Genomic DNA, 21,765 nt, shown 5'->3' on the forward strand with positions numbered 1-21,765 from the left:
GTGTTCTGAGCATTATAAAACTTGGGTAATTCTAGTTTTACCTGTAATTGTCACAACAGTATTAGATTGTTTACTTATGAACATTAGAATACCCTGCTGAAAAAAACAGCTGGTTGCTGGTTGACCGGATAGACCAGCTCCATACTCAACATGGTTTGACCAGCTGAAGCTATGTTTTGAAACAGCTGTATTTCAAACTGGTCATTGCTGTATTTTACACCAGGGTATTCACTTATTAACATTAGAATGTTCACTTACATTTCAATTACGTTTGTGATCTTACATCTTAAAGGGTTAAAGAGCTGTTTATGCTGCAGATATTTTAATTAGCATAGCGATGATTGCCCTATGTTAATCTGCGCAAGGGGACGTTTTGAAGCATCTCTGCGGTGCGATTTTGCGCAGTGATGTGTAATGCGAGGTGTGATTTTTATGGTTACGGTAAATGGCGCGAGTCTTCTCCGAGGGGGCTCCTTCGTAAATGGCGCTGGACGCGAGGTGATTAGTCACCGCGTATTCCCGCCGTCTTCCTGTGATGTCAGCGCTCTGACAGGAGCGGGAATAAAAGTTAATGGCTTGATAAATCGTCAGCCGTAAACAGTGGCCGTCCTGCCGGTCAATGTGATGTGACAAATGACTGACTGGTTGTCAGGGGGGAGGTAAGCATGCGTGTGTGTGCAGGGGGAACTAGCAGGAGTTAAAAATGCTGTGGAACTGTTCTCGCAACCCAACACACACACCTACACACACACTCGCATGGACTTACTGTTGTATACATAATCACACATACTTGTATATGAACACAGACACACACACACTCACATTGACTCATAGACCATTACATATACAGTCACTCCTCACATGCCCAGATACACGCTCTGACCTCACTTTGCCATTTGTCCTCATAATGATGTAATTTCTTCTGCTTGAATGTGTGAACTGAGATATAAAGATGTATGTTATTTTGCTGCAGTTCACACATCAGAATTCGATGTCATGTTGAAAATGAGCCTACTGCAGTTCTGGCAACATACAGTAGCTACTTGGCTCACTCTTGCCATCTATTGACTATGTCTTGTAAACACAGCCAAATGAGTTTTGTGTACGGATCAAAAGACTGATCAATGCTAATGCTAAGTAGGAAGTGGTTTGTGTTCAACATTTTGACATTTTTCCTCATGTTTTTACAGCTGGTGCTGCTGTATCCCAAAGGCCAAACAGCATGCACTGTACAGTATGACTTGCATAAATAGATGAAGTTCAAATTCAATGGACTTGCTTTATAAATCTAAACTAAACATTTTATGATTTCTTCCATTTTTCCTTTTACCAGCTTTTTATGAATAATAAATTTGACAGTTCTTTCATTTGAATTGGCCTCCCTCTTTAGCTGCATGAAATCCACCAAGCATTGATTTCATACATTTTATTGCCTACTGAGCCTAATTTAAAGATTGTCATTAATGCGCTTTAGATGACTATTTGTTAGCACTAATAGTACTACCGCATAAGTACTGTCATATGTGTAACACAGTTCATATGGAATAAAGAGCATAGCTAGGATGGCATTGTACATTTTAGTTATGGACTTAACTTCATAAACCTCTGAAGATTAAGAGCCTGATTTACTAAGACCTTTAGCATGCACAGAACCTTTTAGCACACACAACTATTAGCAGAACCAATTATTGGTGCAAAACAAGAATCATGACCAATAATTGGTCATTTTATTGGTTTTGTGTGTGCTAAAAGGTTTTGCATGCGCTAAAGGTCTTATTAAATCAGGCCCTTAATGTAATTGGCCATTTTCACTGCCGTGTCTGTGATAACATCTATATCTGGTGTGCGTCTGGGAGTGTGCGTCTGTGTGTGTGTGTGCATGTGTGTGTATACATACACATTAGCATGTAGCTTGTATAGCAGTAAATCATGTAAGTATTGTATTTTTCTAATGCCATACAATGACCTGCTACCTCTATTCCTATGTTGTGATCAAAACACAGCAGTGATTACCTGCTCCTTCACTCTGTCCTCTATTCTCGACTGAAACGCGTTCAATTTCCGTGTCTCCTCATTCACAGTAAAGACTGAACACGGCTGGATTCTAAAACAAGTCTTTATTGGCGGACGTACAGAAAGTGCTGCAGTCACCATCAAGGAAAGGAAAGAACAGAAAAAAGGGGAAAAAACTCAAAGAAAAACTTATAAAATAGTTTTACACATTTTTACAGGCTAGATATTTCGAATGGCTCTTTAATCTTCGTTGGTGTCATGGAGACTAGCAAAACATGGTCTGACGAAGCAGGCGGTAACACAAGGGGCACGTCGCAATACTCGAAAAACGCGTCCACCTTTCCTCCACTCGGCTCCTCCCCCCATACTTCTGAATAGGAGGAGACAAGTGGAGGAAAGGAGGACGCATTTTTGGAGGAGTATTGGGACGCACCCAGGGTGGAGACTGGTGGAAGGTGGTCGCACATTGATGACATCACAATCACAAGCACAGGTAAAGTTGATGCGGAGGAAGAACTCCTAATCACTGCTACGGACTTTACATGTAACCAATGCACAAATTCAAAATGGAGCTCTTCAGGGAAACCCTTGGGGAAGAATAAAACACAGAAAAAAGATCCATCTACAACACCACTCACTTTCTCCCTGATGGAGGTGGGGGGGTCATCTAGTCTGCTCTTTAAACACATCTGGACCAGATGCTGGTAAGTTACTGTATATACTGTAGTTAAACTACAACAGGCCACTCTCGATGAAATAGGTTGATATGGTGCTAACAGCTTTGCACTAACTTAATTGGTGGCAGACTGGTCAGCTTAGTGGAAGTGGAGATTAGCAATTTACTTGGCAAGAGACAAAGCAGTAACAATTAAACTCTTCATTAGTAAAAGAGAAATCCACATGCTGCCTGGCGGAGAATTCAAAGTGTCGGTTGAAAGCTCTGAACGTGCTTACAGCTTTCACCATGGCTCTATAAAGTTATACACTCAATTGCCCTTCTAATATAACAGATCGGTGTTGTTCAGTAGTACCGTGTTTGATGCAGAAAATGATGGTGGGAAATATGATACAGTTGACTCCATCTTGTGAACAGAATGGTGTTAACTAATAGCATTTGTAATCCCTCACCATGTCAAAGAGTGACCCTCTACTGAGGTTTAATTACAAACTGTACTCTAATATCGCTCCTTCCTTTGCATATTTACTGCAGGATTTGCAGTGCATGATGGGTGTTATTTTATTGACATTGCAGGTTTGTGCTGTTTGGGACTGTGTACCTGGATCAGGGCCAGGCTCTACAACATGCTAAACACAAGTGCAGTTAACAGGGACAGAAATAAAAGTGAAGCAACATTTGTATAAGTTGGACCTTTTGACATGTTCCCACTGACTTTAAAGATTGATAGGGTACCCGATTGTAAAATCCAGCTTGGAATTACCAGCTACCCAGCTGTTTCAAAAGCTAACAAGCTTTTTTTTCAGCAGGGTAGCAAAAGGAAACTAACTTTTGCTACCAATTAAGTCAACTGTTGGTCTGAGGCAGTGTCGAGTGCGAGTACAAGCCGTACGAAGACGAATTAAACCTGAAGGTGATCTGTTTTAAGAGTGTACACAACTGCCTTAGCCCCTCCCTTGGGAAGTCGGCAACAAATTCTATTAAAAGGTCGGGCGATCACAACGTACAGGCAATTACCGTATGGATGCATACGAATGAGAGAAGCTGGCATGAAGTGCTTGAGTTAACCTACTTTTATAACGTACAGAACGGTGTATAAAAAGACAGCTCTTCTCTGACCTCAACATGTATCCGAGACCAGAGGAGGAAAGAGGGAAATCTTCGACAAATAAAAGCACAAAAATATGAGACGCGTTAATAAGCCATAACAGGAAATGAACAAATCCCGATTAGTGACGAGTCATATCTTCTAAACCCTATTCCTATTGTAAATTTAAAATAAGTATAATCGTTAAAATATATACCATCATAAAAAACTGCTATAAGATATGAAAATATGGAAAATAAATGCAATAATGTTCATGTCAAAGATTCGTTTTTACATTTTTTTTATATATTGTATGAAACCGAAGGTACTATGTCCAGTGTATAAAGTGGTTTGCAGGGATTGTTTTATTGTTGAACGCAAACCAGCTTCTTTTTGTACCTTGCCTGAAACTTTTGAGAGCATTCGGATAAGAATCAGCTCATACGTTCAAGAAATCTCGCCTTTTACCCAGAAAGGGGAAACAAATTAAATTAAATTAAAAAATCACGCAATGTCAATCTACAATCGGCCAGTGTGACTTTACGGTGCAGTACATAATATCAATCAGCAGGGGGAGACATTGTTTTGCAAACGGGTTGCGTGCAAAAAATTTGAATCGGTCAAATTAACTTATCTGAAATGTTTTTTGTGTTTTCTGAAAGTCATAGATGTTATGTGTACATGAGTGCGTGTTTGTGTGTTTATGCTGTGTTTGTGTGAGTGTGTGTTACTCTAAGATAAGGTAGTGTTCCACTCCAGTTTCCCCTTGCTCTTGCCTTCCTGTGTTCCCCTGTGGACACCTGCCTCCTCTTCATCACTATCTTCGGACTCCATGCTAGTGACGTCATCCTCCAGTCCATCATCCTCTTCTTCCTCATCCTCTTCATCTTCCTCTTCTTCTTCACTGGCTTCGTCATCCGCGGCCTTTGGCTCTTCAACATTCTGAGGACAAAGAGTGAGACATTACTCAGTTCATCGTCTGTCCATCGCTCTCTCTCTCTCTCGTCTCTTTTACTTTCTTGCTTTCTCGGAGACTTGATACACCGAGAGAACTATGTAATATAACCCCTGCTCAATGCCTCTCATTCATTTTATTCTCAAAATCAAGCTGTTCTTCTCAGTGGCTGAGAAATCTGCTCATGGCAAACACCTATAAGGGGGTCAGAGACTTATCTTAATAACTGTCGCCCACTGATCACTGCAGACCAGACCTGGGACAATTACATCATTGTTGTAGGATTCAAATACTTTTCCATGCTTTACTGAGTTTGTCTGGTTTATTGGAACCTATGAAATACTCTCAAAAGGCCCTTAACCCCACATTGCTCCAGGGGGGATTGATCCCTGCTTAGTCTTATCAACTGTAAGTTGCTTTGGATAAAAGTGTCAGATCAAAAACAAATTGAAGTGCAAACCCTGACTTCTGGTCCTCTTGGTTGACTCAAATGCACCAGGAAAAATAAAATCGAGCACAGAAAAGTATTGGAATAAAAAACAATTATTACGTATTTGACTTCTTTTACATGACATTACATTAATGGCATTTGGCAGATGCTCTAATACAGTTGAATAAGGGCCCAACGGCTATACAGATCTTATTGTGGCTACACCGGGGATCGAACCACCGACCTTGCGTGTCCCAGTCATCTACCTTAACCACTGCGCTACAGACTGCCCCCTTTACTTCCATAACTGTCCCAGGGCTCACCTCCATGGGGTTGACGGTGATGGTGAGGGCAGACTCGTCCCAGTCAGCAACCCTGCCCTTGGGGCCATCCTCTTCGCTCCTGGAGCCCAGCTGGTGGGCTGCATGCATGCGGTAAATGCCCACCACCACAATGACCACCAGGGCGGCGATGCACATCACAATCACCATGGTGGCTACAGGGGGTGTGCCTTTTATACGGGGTTGAAAACAGAGATGCCTTTCTCAGAATTCTGGTCATTCAATGAAATTGATCTCAAACAGTATGTTTACATTACCACTAGATGGCGACAGTGCATTATAAAGTGGGCGCGTCAAAGAATTGCCAACACTGGAATCGTGCCTCTTGGGCCTGTTTTCCTCTTTCTATCGGACTATCCATGGAGTCATTCCAACCCCTTATTCTATCCTCATTCCTCAACGGACCCAGAAATTGATCGAGGTACTCCATCTTGAAGAACATTCCAACCCGTTAAATGCCCCTTGGAGGACTTAGGAGGCTCCCAAAGGATTCTTGAGCTTGGAAACACAAGCACATTTTTTCATAATGCATTAGGTATAAACGATCAACCTGCGGACCCACCTCTCCCGATGTCCAACATATGTTTTCTATGAGCCTTCTAACTGGCGCTTGAAAGAGCAAGGACATTCAATTTGCCTAATATACATTTACTCGATTCCTCCATCCTCGCGAGGAGGCGAGGAAAGGAAACGAGGACGTAAAAATAAGCCACTGGAAACAGCCCCGTGGTTTGAGGGAGGGTGGGAATGCGGGTACGTTTCCTCCAGTAGGGGGCAGAGTGACACTGGGAGCCATTTTAATGCAGCGCATGTTTTCTTATTTCCATCACTCCTGCGATTTCTTCCCCCCACTGTCCTTCATTTCAGTCCCCTTTACATGCAAATAGTCTTCCTAACCTGCTCCTGCAGGATGCAATTACAGCTGCCCATTAAAACGGAGCGAGCGGGATGAATAATGAATGGAGTCGAGCAGTCATGACATCATGGATTATTAAAGGGGTGTTCTCAACCTGCCGCTGAGCAGAAGGGGTCCTTACCTGAGGCGTGGGCGGAGTTCAGACTGTGCACCATGACTGGGTGATGCACCGCCCGCATGTACTGCGATTGGGCGGCCATGTGATTGACGTGTTCCGCGGCCTCTGACAGGTGGAGCACACTGACCTGGGAGGCGAAAGACACGTTGAGCTCATATTCGCTACGGCCTACATCAGGGGTGTCAAACTCCAGTCCTGCAGGGCTGCAGTGTCTGCTGGTATTTGTAGTTTCCTTTTAATCAGCAGCCAATTAAGGCCTTGAGAACAAGGTGTGTGGACTCTTTAGCCAATGAGAGACTTTGAAATTCATCTCTCGTGCTGATGCGAACCAAAAACCAACAGACATTGCGGCCCTCCAGGACTGGAGTTTGGCACCCCTGGCCTACATCAAGGCTGACTGTAGTCTATGAGGCTGTCTGGTAAGCCTCTGGCTTAGTCCTGAATGCATAAGCACAGTTTCCTCCCGGTTTTAATGTTTGCAGAGCATGCTCCAGGAATTGATCCGGATTGCATTATATTTCGGAGTGCGATCAACGAGTACAGGGACACAAAGGGGTCAACAATAAGGCTTGCCCTGAGCAATCACCTCTGGAACAAATAAAACTGCCAGGCCACTCGCCCGATTGGGCAAGTAACGATTCAGGGCTAATTTAAATCTGAGTGTTGTGCTGGACTAATAATAGGGCTCCAAGCACGTGCGGCTTCTAACTGGGGAAAATTAAAGGAGCAATAGGCTATTTGAAACCCAGACTAGTGTCCAAAGCATGACACCAACAAATATGTATACACCACCTTTGCAATATATTATATTGTAGCAAAGCATCAGCTACAAACATTTGTCTTATGTGGGCTAGCTGTGTGGGGGTGTTATGCATGTAGACTTATCTTCGTCAAAAAATGTATTTTTTCCCCACGTAAAGCCTTAGCAAGCTGACTAATACAGTACATATTGTTGACCACAAAAGCAAAACACCTGGGAAAATGTAGCCTGAAAACAATCTATGGCACCTATGTGGTAATGGCTGGCTATTTAACTACTGCTATACTCTTTCCATAAAACAGAATGGATGTCAGCTCCAGCCTAGCAATATTTTGCTGCCATTTACTGCAAAGGGAAATGGTGTATGAAAGATATTTTATTTATTAACAGTATTTTTTAACAGTTTTCTTTGAGCGTGTCAACACTTACTGAGAGTGGCTGGTAGGAAGTCAATGTGTACATTTTAGGCTTTTGGCAGTGTATGTGTAATTCTTTGGGGCAGCCTTCACCTGGACTTGAAACCTCAAACTTGTCATTACCTGACAGGCATTAGACAAATGCAAGTTTTACAAGTAGCCACCTGGGGCCTGTTCCACAAAGCAGGAATACTGAGCTAGCATAACCGCACTGAGTAAAACCCAGACCCTGGAACATGGACTGAAGTAAAAAGAGCTGTTCTGGGTTTTACTTTGTGAATTTATACGGCTAACTCATGAATCCTGCTTTGTGGAACAGGCCCCTTGCCTGTAGGCTACCAAGTCATAAATGGCCCATGTACACTGGGAAACTGGGATCACCATTTTTTTCCCAATGCTATTTCTTGAAACGTGTTTAACTCCACAAATACGCATTTCATTTGCACTAGACCTACATGTCGGCCCTAGTGGAAATAGGCTATACAGAGTACCACAAACTAGTGCAATAATGGCTCCCCATCACCTAAACAAGTCTCGCTCAATATGGTGTGGTTGGCAAGCTTGCTCCCAAATTCAGTTAGTAAAGTGTTAAACAATTAACTGAGGAGAGCTAACACTAGAGTTTCTCTTCTTTCTTGTCCTTGGCTTTGTCTTATTCTAAAATGATCTGAGGCTTTCTACATAAATTGAATGACTAAGGGACAAATACATGTTTAATAATTTAATTAGTTTAATTCGTTTTTATCTAATGCTTTCTAATGTTTTCAAACATTTTTGAATATCTAAAGATGATTGGTAAAACAAAAAGAAGTTAAACGTTAAAATGGAGGCGTTGTGTTTCTATCTAAAATATAAAAGTATTTTTTTGACAAGGAGATTTCTGACCAACTTGCCTGACTGGACAAGTGGGGGAACAACCTTATTGCTCAAGCCTGCAGAACATAATCAAATCCAGTCCAGATTCTAACCTGGTTAAGATGGTAGAGCGGTCAACTGGTGGACCAGCTGTCTATATAGGCAGGTCAGCTGGTGAGGAGTTGGTTGACCAGCTAAAAGTGTTGAAAACACAGCTTAATAGCTTGACCAGGGGGGTATGTCACGAGGCAGGGTTACACAGATAGCTAGATAAAATTGCAGAGTAAAACCTGGAAACCTTACATAAATTTGAAAATGGGCTGGATCCGGTAATCGTAATCCTGCTTTGTGATATACCCCCAGTTTAGACTGGTTTAAACTGGAATTTTCATCAGGGAGAGCTCTGACCTCCATGTTGAACTCATTGCTGGTGTAGCGCCCGTTGAGCTCCGAGCAGGTGACGCAGAACCGCCGCTCCTTCAGGCCTGCGGGGTGCCAGTTCTGGTACCTCACCTGCTGGATGGCCTGCTCGTAATGTGACATGGAGTCCACACCTGTGACAAATGAAGTGGCCTGTTGCAAGTGGTGGACATCATCTTACAGTACCCTTTCCAAGCTGAGGTATTTCAACTTTCTTTCTCATCTCTTCAGGAATTTCCTTTGATTGTGGCATAGTGTGATTGTTGTAACTTTGTAGTGACTACTTCAGTGTGATGGTAGGGTTCAATATGACTGAAGTTTAGATCCAACAGGCCTGGCTGTAATCGAGCCTGACAGTGTTCAATCAGCTAAATTGAATTATCAATTAAATATGATTCATTGGTTGATAGAACAACTACTGTCAGGGGGCAATTATTTATTTATTTTTCCCCATGAGTGATATGGGTGTTGGATAACGTTTTTCATTTAATACATGAAATAATAGCTTAAAATGTGTTTTCTGCTTACTTAGGTGGACTTTGTCTAATATTGTCTAAAGATCTGGAACTGAGTTTAACAAATATGTTCATGTTGACATTGCTTGTAATACTCACCGTAGATGGAGATGCCAGAGGTGGAGTTGGTGGCATCTAGGTGCTTCCCCTGGAGGGCTGAACGGGGTATGTGCAGACTTTCCTGCTCTGGGTCCAGCTCCTCTCCGATCACCAGCACATCACAGTAATCCAGGTTATGGAGGATCTCGATGACTCCTGGTCTGTGAGCTGTGCACAAACACAAACACAGCGGAGAATAAAGATGCTACCATCACAGACAGGGTGAGTCAATCAAGCCAGTAGGCTTTTATCTTCAGGGACTTTTCAGTTTAGTATGGTCCAACCACAACACTGATGTTCTGATGATCTCTCACACAACGTGACTTGGGGATCAATCCTTACCTGCCCAATGCCAAATGGGCAAAAGAAAAGATACATGCATTACTCGCTAAGCATGAATCATTAATACCAGTAACACACACAACAGACCTTCCTGACCTGAAGGTCATGGCTGGAAAAACTGACACGTTCAGCCAACGATAAAAGAAGTAAATCCGTCAGTCAGATTCACTGTGTCCACCGTACTGAGACGCAGTGTGGCGAACGTTTCTGCGCTCCTAATTGAGATCACACCAGGCCATTTGTCTGGCCGACAGAAGGCTTACTCAGCACACGAGTCCGGGCCTTATCAATCAAGGCTTTGTTCAACGAGCTGCAGACTATCCATCCTCCCCTCAGAAATGACCGGAGACAAACTCGTGATTGATTACAGGATTTTCAAAGGCACCCAGAGTTACTCTCTGAAAAACGAGCCGCGTTTCTATTTGAACAATTATAACTTACTTAATTCCAGTTTAAGCTGGAAATAGTTTTGAAGTTTTCTGGGAAGAAGTCCAAACGTTTTTGAAGGATAAACCCAGTGGAAGAGTTTGGTTGGACCATGCACTCAGACAATGGCCTTTCATTAATATTGATGGTAGCCTACATTCGCAACAGTCCAGGTTTTTTGTTCGCAATGACTGGTGTCCGTTGTGCATTGTGAGAGTCATCTGATGAGTGTTGCCATCAGATCTGGGCCAAATACATAATCGTTATGGATTCAAATACTTCTCAGTGCTTGATTGAGCCAACCAGGAGAATGCAGGGTTTGCACTTTTTGAGATCATTTTATTGGTTCCAATAAGCCAGACAAGCTCAATAAAGCACATTAGAGTATTGAATCCAAAACAATTATGTATTTGACCCAGGTCTGGTCACTACAGACTCTGTATATCCACCAGATATTCAGCTCCATATTCAGCTCCAATGGGAATGTTCTGTCCATTGAAAACAGTCCGATTTGATGCATCTCATGAATATTCATAAGGGGTGCCCATGTCAAAAATAGTATAAGTATAGTTAATATAAACTTTATATGAGAAGTATACAATAGTATAGTACTATAAAGATGAAATGGTACATTTCAGGTATACTTCAACGTGCTATTTTATTCCCGTGGGTGTGATCAAGGACAACGCTGATATATTTTTTTCATGAATATTCATCAGCGCCAGGATCTCCTGTCACCATCTGGAACGGGCTGAAGCAGCGTGAACAGAGGGAGCGCGGGAGTGCACCATCTGGTTGGCGCGGGGAGTCTTTCTCCGGCCGCTTACCCGCGCTGCGTGCGGCCGGGTCGCTCTTGCTGACCGTGCTGACGATGCGCAGGTCCTGGAAGAGCGTCACGCCGGCCCCCTCGCGCAGCTCCGAGGCGGGCCGGGTCAGGCTCTCCACCCCGGCGATGGTGATCCGCGGCTCGCTGGGCGGCAGGACCATCACCACGGCCTCCACGTCCGGGATCGAGATGCACGTGTCCTCCCCGAAACACCTGAGCGAGCAGGGGAGGGGGAGGAGAGAGAGAGGCTGTAGACTAGTAATCGGGCATCGAAAGTACAGCTGTATAGAGTGTACGCTAAAAGGCGTTGCTTATGCTGAAAGTGCTACCAGGGTGACAACGCAACCACCGAAAGTATTAATTTCATGTTGCAATGAAATAACTGCCTCCACACAGTGCATACACTGCTGAGACCTTACCTGAGACGACCGAAATGTCTTTTCTTTGAGCTACTTCAGAATGTGTGCTTTAGAAGTTCTCCAGCAATCAAAATGCCACAAGTCACGAAATGTCACTAGGCAACAGAGATACGCAAGGACCCCGGGCAGATTGTCGAGGCGAGCAGATCGCCGACCGACACCGGTACCGTCTGTTGAATGGGAGGCCCGTGCACTCTTTATGTGCGACTACTTTCGATTAGATGCATGTGCCTCCAAATGACCCGGGAGCTCCATTAACAGAGCACTGTAATTCTCACTGCTCCGCTTTAAACAGCCTGATGAAGATGCACGGCAGCGGAGAGGCACCGCATAAACCTCAATAGACTACTCACCTTCAGATATTTACTTTTTCTTCAGTAATGTCATACTAACTTACTAAAAGCTTTCTCATTTGTATCCCGGTTTCATTCGAGTGTTTACTTTCTTATTTTTAAGAAATATCTCAATTAAGAAAAGCACTTTGAAAAAAAAAAAGAAAAACAGGTGGTGCAGTGGAGTGCTATAGGCAGCGAAGCAGGAATAAGAGCTCATTTGCGGAGCATAGCTCCAGTTCTGCATTTGGACTCCTTCCAGCTTGATTAAGGAGAAAAATTAAGTGAAGAAATGGCTCATCGGAGAACAGCGTTCCTCCACTTGCTGTCATTTGTAATTACATTTTTAGGAGGCCTGTCAAAACAATGAATTTTCTCTTTTCTGATTCAGAGCTAGATACCAATTCATGCTGAAGGACAAGTATGATTGCTTTAAGAAAAACTATTATGAGGGAATGTTAGAGAGATAACCGCAGATTCGATTGTTCTCTCCATTAATGTTTACAGATTAATTTCTGGCTACGCTGCTTCACGTTTTCTGCAGGCGTTCCCTGTCGAGTAAAGGACCTCAAGTCATTGGCTGTAATCTTAAAGGAATTCATCAGGTTTTGCAGATGCAAGGGAGGTGTCTACTAATTCTAAGAACCCTAGCTGAGCTCGATCACAAGTAAGCCTGATACATGTACCGCAGCATTCCTTCAACCCCGTATCACTGGAGAAAAGTAAATACTTTATTCAGGTACCAAGGTGAGCAACAAAACTGATATACATTTTCATTTTCACCCAATTTTCATGGACCATTTCCATTTGCAGGCAATCTGCTGTCACAGCGCAGCCAAAAGAAGTCACCAGTGCGTGATGTGGACAGTCCCACCAACTGAAATCCTTGGCATGTCTTGGCATGGTCCAGATGTTACACCATTACATTACATTATTGACATTTGGCAGACGCTCTTATCCAGAGCGACGTACAGTTGATTAGACTAAGCAGGAGACAATTCCCCCTGGAGCAATGCAGGGTTAAGGGCTTTGCTCAAGGGCCCAACGGCTGTGCGGATCTCATTGTGACTGCACCGGGATTTGAACCACTGACCTTGTGTGTCATTTACCTTAACCACTATGCTACATGCCGCCCCAGACTGTAGGGTGTGTCTCACTACCTTCACAGGGTGAGCCACCCAGCAACCCTGCACAACCTCACCCATGAAAGACGTGCGAGTCTGATTTTCATTCCGTAGATACGATTTAGAAGTCATGTGAAGATTGGACTTTCCTAAAACAGGTGTAATAGCTCTCTGGTTCAGTGTAAATGAGAGATGTCTGCTCTGATTTGGCTCATACTCTCCGTCCCTTTTCACAGGGAAGATTTAATTGGAGTGCCCACCCCACAGGTGGGAGAAACTCTTCCTGAAGGTAACTGTTGGACTGCGCTTAGCCATGTTTGTTCTGTGCTATATGAGCAATCTGGCAGACTCTTCTCATTTACCCCTCTTCTATCAAGGCCCAAATTAACACGAGTGTGCACAGAATGCTGGCTGACTACATGGAGGTTTCTGGAAGTACCCACATTGGGAACACAAGAGACAAGCAAAGTAAATGCCTGATGATTTCATGAATGTGATTTGCCATTTTAATTATTTGTGATTATTCATTACAGGGCCATTGTGATTATTTGATTAGAGAGTGTGAACACTATTTAATGAAACGAGATTGTGCAAATATAAAGTTCTATCTGCATAGTTTTTAAATGAAGCATTAGATATTAGTTAGTCCCTTGTAAAAGTTTTTTGCTGTTCAGCAACTATGCCTGTTTTGATGTTTAAGAGAGTATTTTCACATTTTGAATCAGTTCTTTTATAAAAAGGTCGCTGATGTGGGATTTGCAAGGTTACAAGGAAATAAATGATCTTCTATGAATACTTACAACTTCACTTCAACCTAACACTAACAAGCAACACATTAGACTATCATAACAATACTCTACAAATAATTTATTATAACAACAACACGATAAGAAAAAAAGCTAACATCAAACCATCTTAATCTACTAATGTCTCTCAACTATAAATAAAGATCAGCTTACCTTGCAGCTAAGATATATAATCTTTTTGCATAAACATGGAATCATTTTAATAATAATATAGGTAATTGGATAGTTATACATTTGTAATTAGACCTGCCAATTTCACAATAGCGAGCATGTGGGTGTCTAGGCAGATAATCAGAATCCATCTGTAAATATATAGAATATCCTTCAATGCCTGCAAAAAACTGTATAGACCACTGGGAAATATAAACTGAAACTGAAAATAGAACAAAAGAAAAAAAATTATAATTACGACTGAAGTTAAGATTGTCACATTTCCTGTTTCATGCTAATGAACACCTTCTATTCCCACCTCAGCTGATGCATTCAGGTGTCAAAATGGCTGCTGTGCATCACTCAGGTAAGTCCAGCACATTGGTAGTGTCTGACTCAAATTCCCCTGCTTCACTGTAAGGCGTCGCAGATGCTTATAGTGAATCATCTTTTGTGAAATATGTTGGTGGTGGCACTCTCGCCTTGCCCTGCAAAAACGTCTGTCTTAACTTCAGTGGTTTATTCTGTAATAAACATAAAATATTAGCTTGCTGTAATACACTGCTTGACAAGGAAAATTGTCTCACCCCATTGGCAATAGGTTTGTCTTATTTACGCAAAAAAGTATAAATGTAAGACTGGAATACTTGTTTAGATTCCATCCATCCATCATCACCCGCTTATCCGGAGTCGGGTCGCGGTGGCAGTAGGCAAAGCCGGGTATTCCAGGCGTCCCTCTCCCCAGCAACGCATTCTAGCTCCTCCTGGGGGATCCCGAGGCGTTCCCTGGCCAGGAGAGATATATAATCTCTCCAGCGGGCTCTGGGTCTCCATCGGGGTCTCCATCGGGGTCTCCGCCCAGTTGGACGAGCCTGGAAAACCTCCAAAGGGAGGCGCCCGGGAGGCATCCTGATCAGATGCCCGAACCGCCTCAATTGGCTCCTTTCGACGCGAAGGAGCAGTGGCTCTACTCCGAGCTCCTTCCTTGTTTAGATTGAGTTGTTTTTTGTTTTTTGCTGTGTGGAAGGTGGAGGCAGCAGGTGTGTGAGTGTGTGAGGGTGTGGGTGTCAGAAGCGGGAGGGGCTCACTGCACGGTGGTGGTGATGCGGAGCCGGCGGATCCCCGGCGTGGGGAACTGTCGTGAGTTGATGTAGGACACCTTGGACAGGGCCGTGTTGATGCTGTCCAGGTCATCTCCCTCCATGACCAGGATGGACTGGGCTGGGTTGAAGTGGAACTGGACAAAGAGCAAAGAACATTTCAAAGTGTTAACTCAACTCAACATGTGCGCTCTACAGTGGCTTCAGAAAGACCCCTTCACTTTTTGCACAGTTTATTGTGTTGAAGGTGGACTCCGATCAAGTTCTAGACATACAGTATCTCAATGATAATTAAAGCAAACAGGATGCACCTTACCAGAATTTGGAGTGCCACAACAAAGGGTCTGAATACGTATGTAAACGAAGAGATTTCAGTTTTTGCTAAATTTTCTAAAAACAATGTTTTCACTTTGTCGTTATGGGTTATTGGGTGTAGCTTGATGGGCAGAAATGGCAATTTCCTCCATTTAAAATGAAATCTACAACATAATAAAGTGTGCAAAAAGTGAAGGTGTCTGAACACTTTCTGAAGCCACTGTATATGTACTCTTGCTATCGCACTCTCTATTGGATCTCAGCAGGGTTCAGCTTGGCCGACCCCGGCTACTTGTTTTCCCCGCGGAGCGCGCAAACAGCTGCCTAGGTGAGCCATTGCTGTGTCACCGGGAATCAAGGCCAGCACACTTTATGCTGCTCCGTAATCAAACACTTTAATTCACAACAAGTCCGTTACTCTCTGGCTCTTAAGCCCCCCAGACCACGGTGGGCCAGGGGGCACGGAGAAAAACAGACAAAGAAAATTGAATATTTTTTTTTCCGTGGAAAGGTGAAACGAGCCGTGCCTCACCCTTGTTTTCCCCCCTCTCTCCCCTCATCTGATTTCCTCACTCTCTCTCTCCCTTTACCTTGAAAACTGACAAGATTTAATCCGTCAATTTCTAAAGAAAGTGCACTTACTGGCTGAGGAAGAGAGCCAGATTGGCCTGGCTATTCTATCAGCTGCAGGGCTATGATCGGACGGAAATGGAATACCCCCACCCCCACCACCACCACTGCCCCAACCCCCCCAACCATAATATCACAGCCCCCCCACCCCCTGTCTGTATTCCCATCTTTCAGTTTCACTCCTCTGTTCTTCATCAAACTACTCCACCGCCATGCAGACGAGGCCTTTACTTTAACACGGGCCAGGTAACTCGTATGCCTTTCTAGCTCTCTGAATAGGATTTGGGTATGCAATTCCTCCTATCCCTGGGGGTTTGGGGGTTTGTCAGTAATTACTGCACTTTCCCCTGCGCTATGAAGCGGCGGGGTGTTAAAGAGTGCTACTACGGTGTGCTGCCTCCGCACTCCTCACTCCGTCTAACAGAATATCAGAGCTTCGCTCTGTGCTTATGCCGCTACGGCAAGCTCAAAATAGCCGAGATTAGCTCCCTTAGGAGCAAATACTGGATTTTACAATATTGCCCTCTTGTAAAATTCTGCAAAGAAATGACAAATATGAAAATCGAATCAGACTTTGGCTCAGGTGGAGAGGAATTCTGTTTGAGGAAGCGGATTTGACACTTTGTTAACTCCTGAGAATTGCAACATGGTTTCTGTGATATCAAAGTATTGTATAATACCATCAAAAATGTTTAAACCATCAGTAAATCAAAGGAAAGCAAAGCAGTAATAAATGAATATTTAAACAGAAAAAGTAGAGTTATACTGTAGTGTGGGAGAATTGATTTATGTACCTCTGTAATAAGCCTGTACAGTGTTTTTTCCTACTAGTTATTAAACAATATTACTCCAGTCTTTGTGTGTATTATCTGATTTTGTGTGCATTATGTGTGTGTGCGTGTGTACTGTGCCTTTGTGTAGGCATGAGAGTGAATGTATGTATGTATTTGTATACCGTATGTGTGTCTACACTTGTATATGCCTGAATGTAGATGTGTTTGTTGGGATGTGAATGTGTATTGTCGTGTGTGTGTGTGTGTGTGTGTGTTTGTGTGTGTGTGTGTGTGTGTGTGTGTGTGTGCTGTGTGCGAGTGAGTGAGTGAGTGAAATAGACAGGGAGAGCTGTCACCTTGATGCCTCGGCCCAGACTCTCCAGAGAGTTTATGTCAAGACCCTCCTTGCAGGCCTGCAGACAGGAGATGACCTTCTGGGTCTCGATCTTTCCCGGGCGGATGGTCAGTCCTGAGAGACTCCCTCTGAAGTATTGGGTGAACCGCGGAGTGCTGACTTCACCTCCTGAGGGAAGGTGTCAAGGGTTGAGGTTTGGTGGTTTGGAGTCGGGGTGGGGGTGACATTTTGAATACTGTTAAAGAAGTATGTGAGGCATTTTATGTTGCTTTGTGTTCATAGAATAGCAGTTAGTCTTATTATTTTATTACTATATAATTGATATATTATTTTATGATACTTGATATCATAAAGAGAGCAATTCCAGATTCCAGAGCCCAAAGATCCTCCTCACCGAGATCCACCCCCCACCCTCGGAGCGGCGGCCCAACTTTGCCGCACCCTCAGGGGCCGGCCATAGTCTGGCAAGACCCCGGTGGTGCTTAAATCGTTAAATGTATTGTATGTAACACAGTAAGTTAGATGTTTCATAGTCATTTTTATACTGCAAGTAGCTGCCTGTTCTGTCCACTTAAACACATATGTTGGGGGTTTGATTACTAATAATAGGTTCTGCTAGATGCTGCTTATGAATGCAATGAAGAGAAGACTCTGACATTCAAACAAGTCATTTCTTTCAGGCTGTTACCCTCAATTAACAACTGAGCCAGTTTGTTGAATAATTAACTAAATTGCACTGACAGATACTTGCTGTACATTTCTCATAACTGCATCTGAAGTGGCACTTTCCCTCACAATTTGCATAACATAAAATTAATTTCATTATCAGAATACATTTTCTTTATTTAAAACATCATTTTTAAACTAATTTACAGACAGACATTTCTGGGTGTTAATTGCTGAAGGAAGCTTAAAAAAAAATAAAAACAGGAATTGAGGGAAAATCTTGTAATTCAGCATAGGAGTTTTTTTTAAGGAAAATATTCACAAGTTATAGGAACACCTCAACATTGTTTAGAAAATGAAAAATAAAAGCACCCACAGTCCAATTAGTGTAGACGTGCTACAAAATCTGTGACTGTTGAAAGTTGAAAGTAAAACAATGCTACCATCAAACAAATTAAGAGAATGACCTGCTTACTGTAGCTACCTATCAGTATAATTACAATATATAAGGTAATTATATTAGGTAATTAGTTGCTTCATTATAAGTGTAAAAATTTTTAATAGACTGAGTCAGGATTTAGGGTATGAATAGCCCATGAACCATAACTTGCTTTCGCATCTGCTTGGTGCTTTTCTCAGAAACTGAATGGCAAAATGCAGTTGTACGCATGTACAGTACAGCCCGGGAACATATTCCACTTCATTGTTCATTGGTTTCATCAGTGCTCAGTGATTCAAGATGGTGTCCTGGATCGATCTGAAAGTTTTTAATGATTCCTGCAGCTGTTAGCAAGAACACGCTGAAAACTTTCTGTCTCTTGGCTTCAACCCAGCTTGATTTCCAGCGAGTTTCTTATCTCCTGACAGGTGTTGTGAATTTAATTTTGGGACACAGTGATGTTAATTATAGCTGAAAAGCAGAATCAAAACAATTACCCTGCCAGGCCTAACTAAGTTTCTCTGGTAGGAATATTGGACATGTGTCTTAAAAATGTATTTTTTTGCATCAAGTCAGATCACAAAGTGACTTTACCTCATAATTTCCCTCATTGTGGAGTTTGTCATATTCCCGGGCGGGAGGAAGGGGAGTTGGCGGTTTTGTGAAATTGAAGTTCTCTTAAGTCGACATTCCTTGTCAGGGAAATTTTATTTGAACCAAATTGAACAATATACTGTGCTGGTTTCCTGCTCACACAGAGGAAAACCTGCTCATACGGAATCTTCCCCCTCCCCTCAGGGGCCAGTAAAACCCTGCCATCACCCTGCCACTCCTGTTTCACTGGCATTCTTGCGCGCTAAACACAAAATAAAATCACTGAGTCAGGCTAATTAACAACTCGCTGAGATGACACCTCCGCACAAATTATTAGCAGGACAGTATCTCTTCTCTGCAATAAAGGAAAGGGGGTCCACACGGTTCGAATCCCACCGTCACTCGATGTTATGCGCTTGATTACGAGCTGGAAAAATTGTGCCCCGAAAGACAATCTGGTTCGTTAATAGGCTGGAAAGATATCTGTGTCAGCTCAGCGGAGCTTAGCCCAGTTTCGGAGAGACGTAGTTCTGCAGCCAGTGAACTTTCATTTTATTCAGTCCTCTATTCTCTTTATCCAGTCCTCAATCCTCTATTCAGGGAGTCTTACTCAGGCACAGTGTCAAGGACAGAAATGAAAGAACAGAAATGTGGCTAATATAAAGGAATCCAAATGATGAGCGAACTACATGAACTTCAGAGCCTCCGCAGAGGCCCTAAGCTATTGAGGTGCATCGTCTTGTTGTTCTATCCAGCAAGTTCCCATAATTATTCAGATCATAAAAGTGTCATTAAGCAGTTTTTTATTTGTTTAAATGAGCCCTGTTTTTGACTATCAGAAATAGATTAATTTTAAGCTTCCTTTTTTCCTTTTTAACATTGTGCGGAAAGGAGAGACTTCTTCAAATCAAAATGAAGAAAATCAATAATAGCAGTCGTTCTCTTAGAAACCAACATTTAACAAAATAAAACGGTATACCCCTGTTTTACAAACATTAAGAATATTTCCTTTAATTGATTTTATTTTCTTATTTTTGGAACAATGGTCTCAAACACAGCCAGACTAACCTTGCCAGCAGGCGCCCACTGTCAGCTGGACGTCAATCTTGGAGGGGTGGATGGGCCAATCATCTGTTACCAGGTAGGGTTCATAGGTCACGCCATCCACGTAGAGTGTTACCAAGGGAAACTCCACATTAATCACATAGTAATGCCACTCCTGGTCACAGATCTGTCCAGAACAGATATTCATTATCAATGTGTGTTGACATACAGTACATTAAACAGGCACACACATCAGCACAACCACTGTACATAAACACATTCACTAGCACATGCAATAAGCTCACACACTATCTTAGATTCTAACTTGAGCATCAACAAAAATAATTGTTTTGCTTTCAGAAGAACAGAAAATGTTTACAGTTACAGGCTTTGCTACAGTATAACAAAACGGATCACAGAGAGCATTTGATTGTAAAACACATGCATTATGTAACAGTTGCACAAGTGAAGAGAGCTCTTGAAACAACTGAATGAGCAGTAACATGAAAGAAAACGCTACTGGTACTGAGAGCCTTGCTTGGTTACAGGAGAATCATCATAAGCAATGCAGTCTACACTTGCTTATTGGCTGAGTAGCTAGCTACCTAGCTGGCAAACAAATTAAATGGATGGGCCAAATATCTTTGCTAACCCTAGCCAACCATGCTGTGAACCCATAAGGGAAAAATAAGACATCAGTTGCAAATTGCCACCACAATATTAATTCCCCAACCTGTTTCCACAAAGCTGTTTAGCATGCAGACAGACCTAAGGCCAACTTTCGCATCTCTCTGTCTTCATCAACAGTATGATAAATACAGTTAGGGCAGGTGCTCAATCACCTGTTTAAACTGAAAAAATAAACACATGCCTTCCTTCATGAGAGGAAATCTCTCCTGGCACTGCATTATCCTGATGGCGAGGTTTGTGCCAATCAGGCCTCCATACCAGATATATTGGATCTGCTGAACCAGCTGAATATTTCCATCCAATGAAGAAAGAGCAGTATGTCTGTGTTTTGTGACAAAACTGAAGGATTTAACCGTGGAAGGATTTAATGCTTTGGAACAAGTAAACAAGGGATAAAAGGAAGCATTCCCACTCTGGAGTGAAATTTTGGAAGATTCTCTCCATGGCCGTGTTTGTGCATTTGACTCAGCTGTCAAATAAATTCTCAGGCTGCTCCCCAGGCGACCCCCAGAGACGGCAGTCTTTGGATTTGGGGGCCATTTTCAGAAGATACTGTGGCGGAAGACTTGGCTCGGTCCATTTTGCTGGAAGCCCAGCTGATGGAACTACCATTTGACAGCAGCCTGAAACTTCAACTCACAAAATGAGCTGCTGCTTTGTTTTGGAATTCGGAGCCGATGAATATTCTGCTGTAGCACAACAGATAGTCAGATTTCGGTTGCCTTTCGCCACAACACACGTGCGTCAGTCACGATTTTCAATTGCGTCCATCACGAAAACAACGATGAGGAATGTGCTGGAACGAATGAATGAAGTTTATGTATGCGTCTTGTCAGAAATAACCCATCCCTGACGGGGGTTATAAGACAGCTTCATAATATCAATTACAAAACAATTCGTTTTTTTGGGAAGTAAATCTGAGTCATACCCCAAACATCAACCTCTGGCCCACCCTACTCCAATTTGATAAGATTATTCTGCAGCATCTATGTAATCTCACTTAAGGTGAGTAACTGTATTTTATTCAATCATTTCAGCAGACGGCTATATAAAAAAACAATGCTATTTTCATTTTCCCTCAACTTCACTGGTTATTCCTTATGAAGTCCCTGGCTTTCTTGATATATGAAATA

The 21,765-nt window shown here is 42.7% G+C and overlaps 1 protein-coding gene across 1 annotated transcript in view; it reads right to left on the reverse strand.

The window, feature by feature from the left end:
- Window positions 1-2,098: 2,098 nt before the first annotated feature.
- Window positions 2,099-21,765, reverse strand: part of clstn2a (calsyntenin 2a) — a 153,707-nt gene continuing 134,040 nt past the window's right edge. The window contains exons 9-17 of the mRNA XM_061242190.1: window positions 19,967-20,129; window positions 17,201-17,367; window positions 15,115-15,263; window positions 11,197-11,408; window positions 9,602-9,769; window positions 8,976-9,121; window positions 6,540-6,663; window positions 5,485-5,672; window positions 2,099-4,718 (exon numbers count right to left, since the gene is read on the reverse strand). Coding sequence (XP_061098174.1) covers window positions 4,509-4,718; window positions 5,485-5,672; window positions 6,540-6,663; window positions 8,976-9,121; window positions 9,602-9,769; window positions 11,197-11,408; window positions 15,115-15,263; window positions 17,201-17,367; window positions 19,967-20,129 — 1,527 coding nt within the window. The 3' untranslated portion in view covers window positions 2,099-4,508. The remainder of the gene's footprint in view (window positions 4,719-5,484; window positions 5,673-6,539; window positions 6,664-8,975; window positions 9,122-9,601; window positions 9,770-11,196; window positions 11,409-15,114; window positions 15,264-17,200; window positions 17,368-19,966; window positions 20,130-21,765) is intronic.

Source organism: Conger conger, chromosome 5 (genome assembly GCF_963514075.1).
Source record: "Conger conger chromosome 5, fConCon1.1, whole genome shotgun sequence".
Taxonomy (NCBI): Eukaryota; Metazoa; Chordata; class Actinopteri; order Anguilliformes; family Congridae; genus Conger; species Conger conger.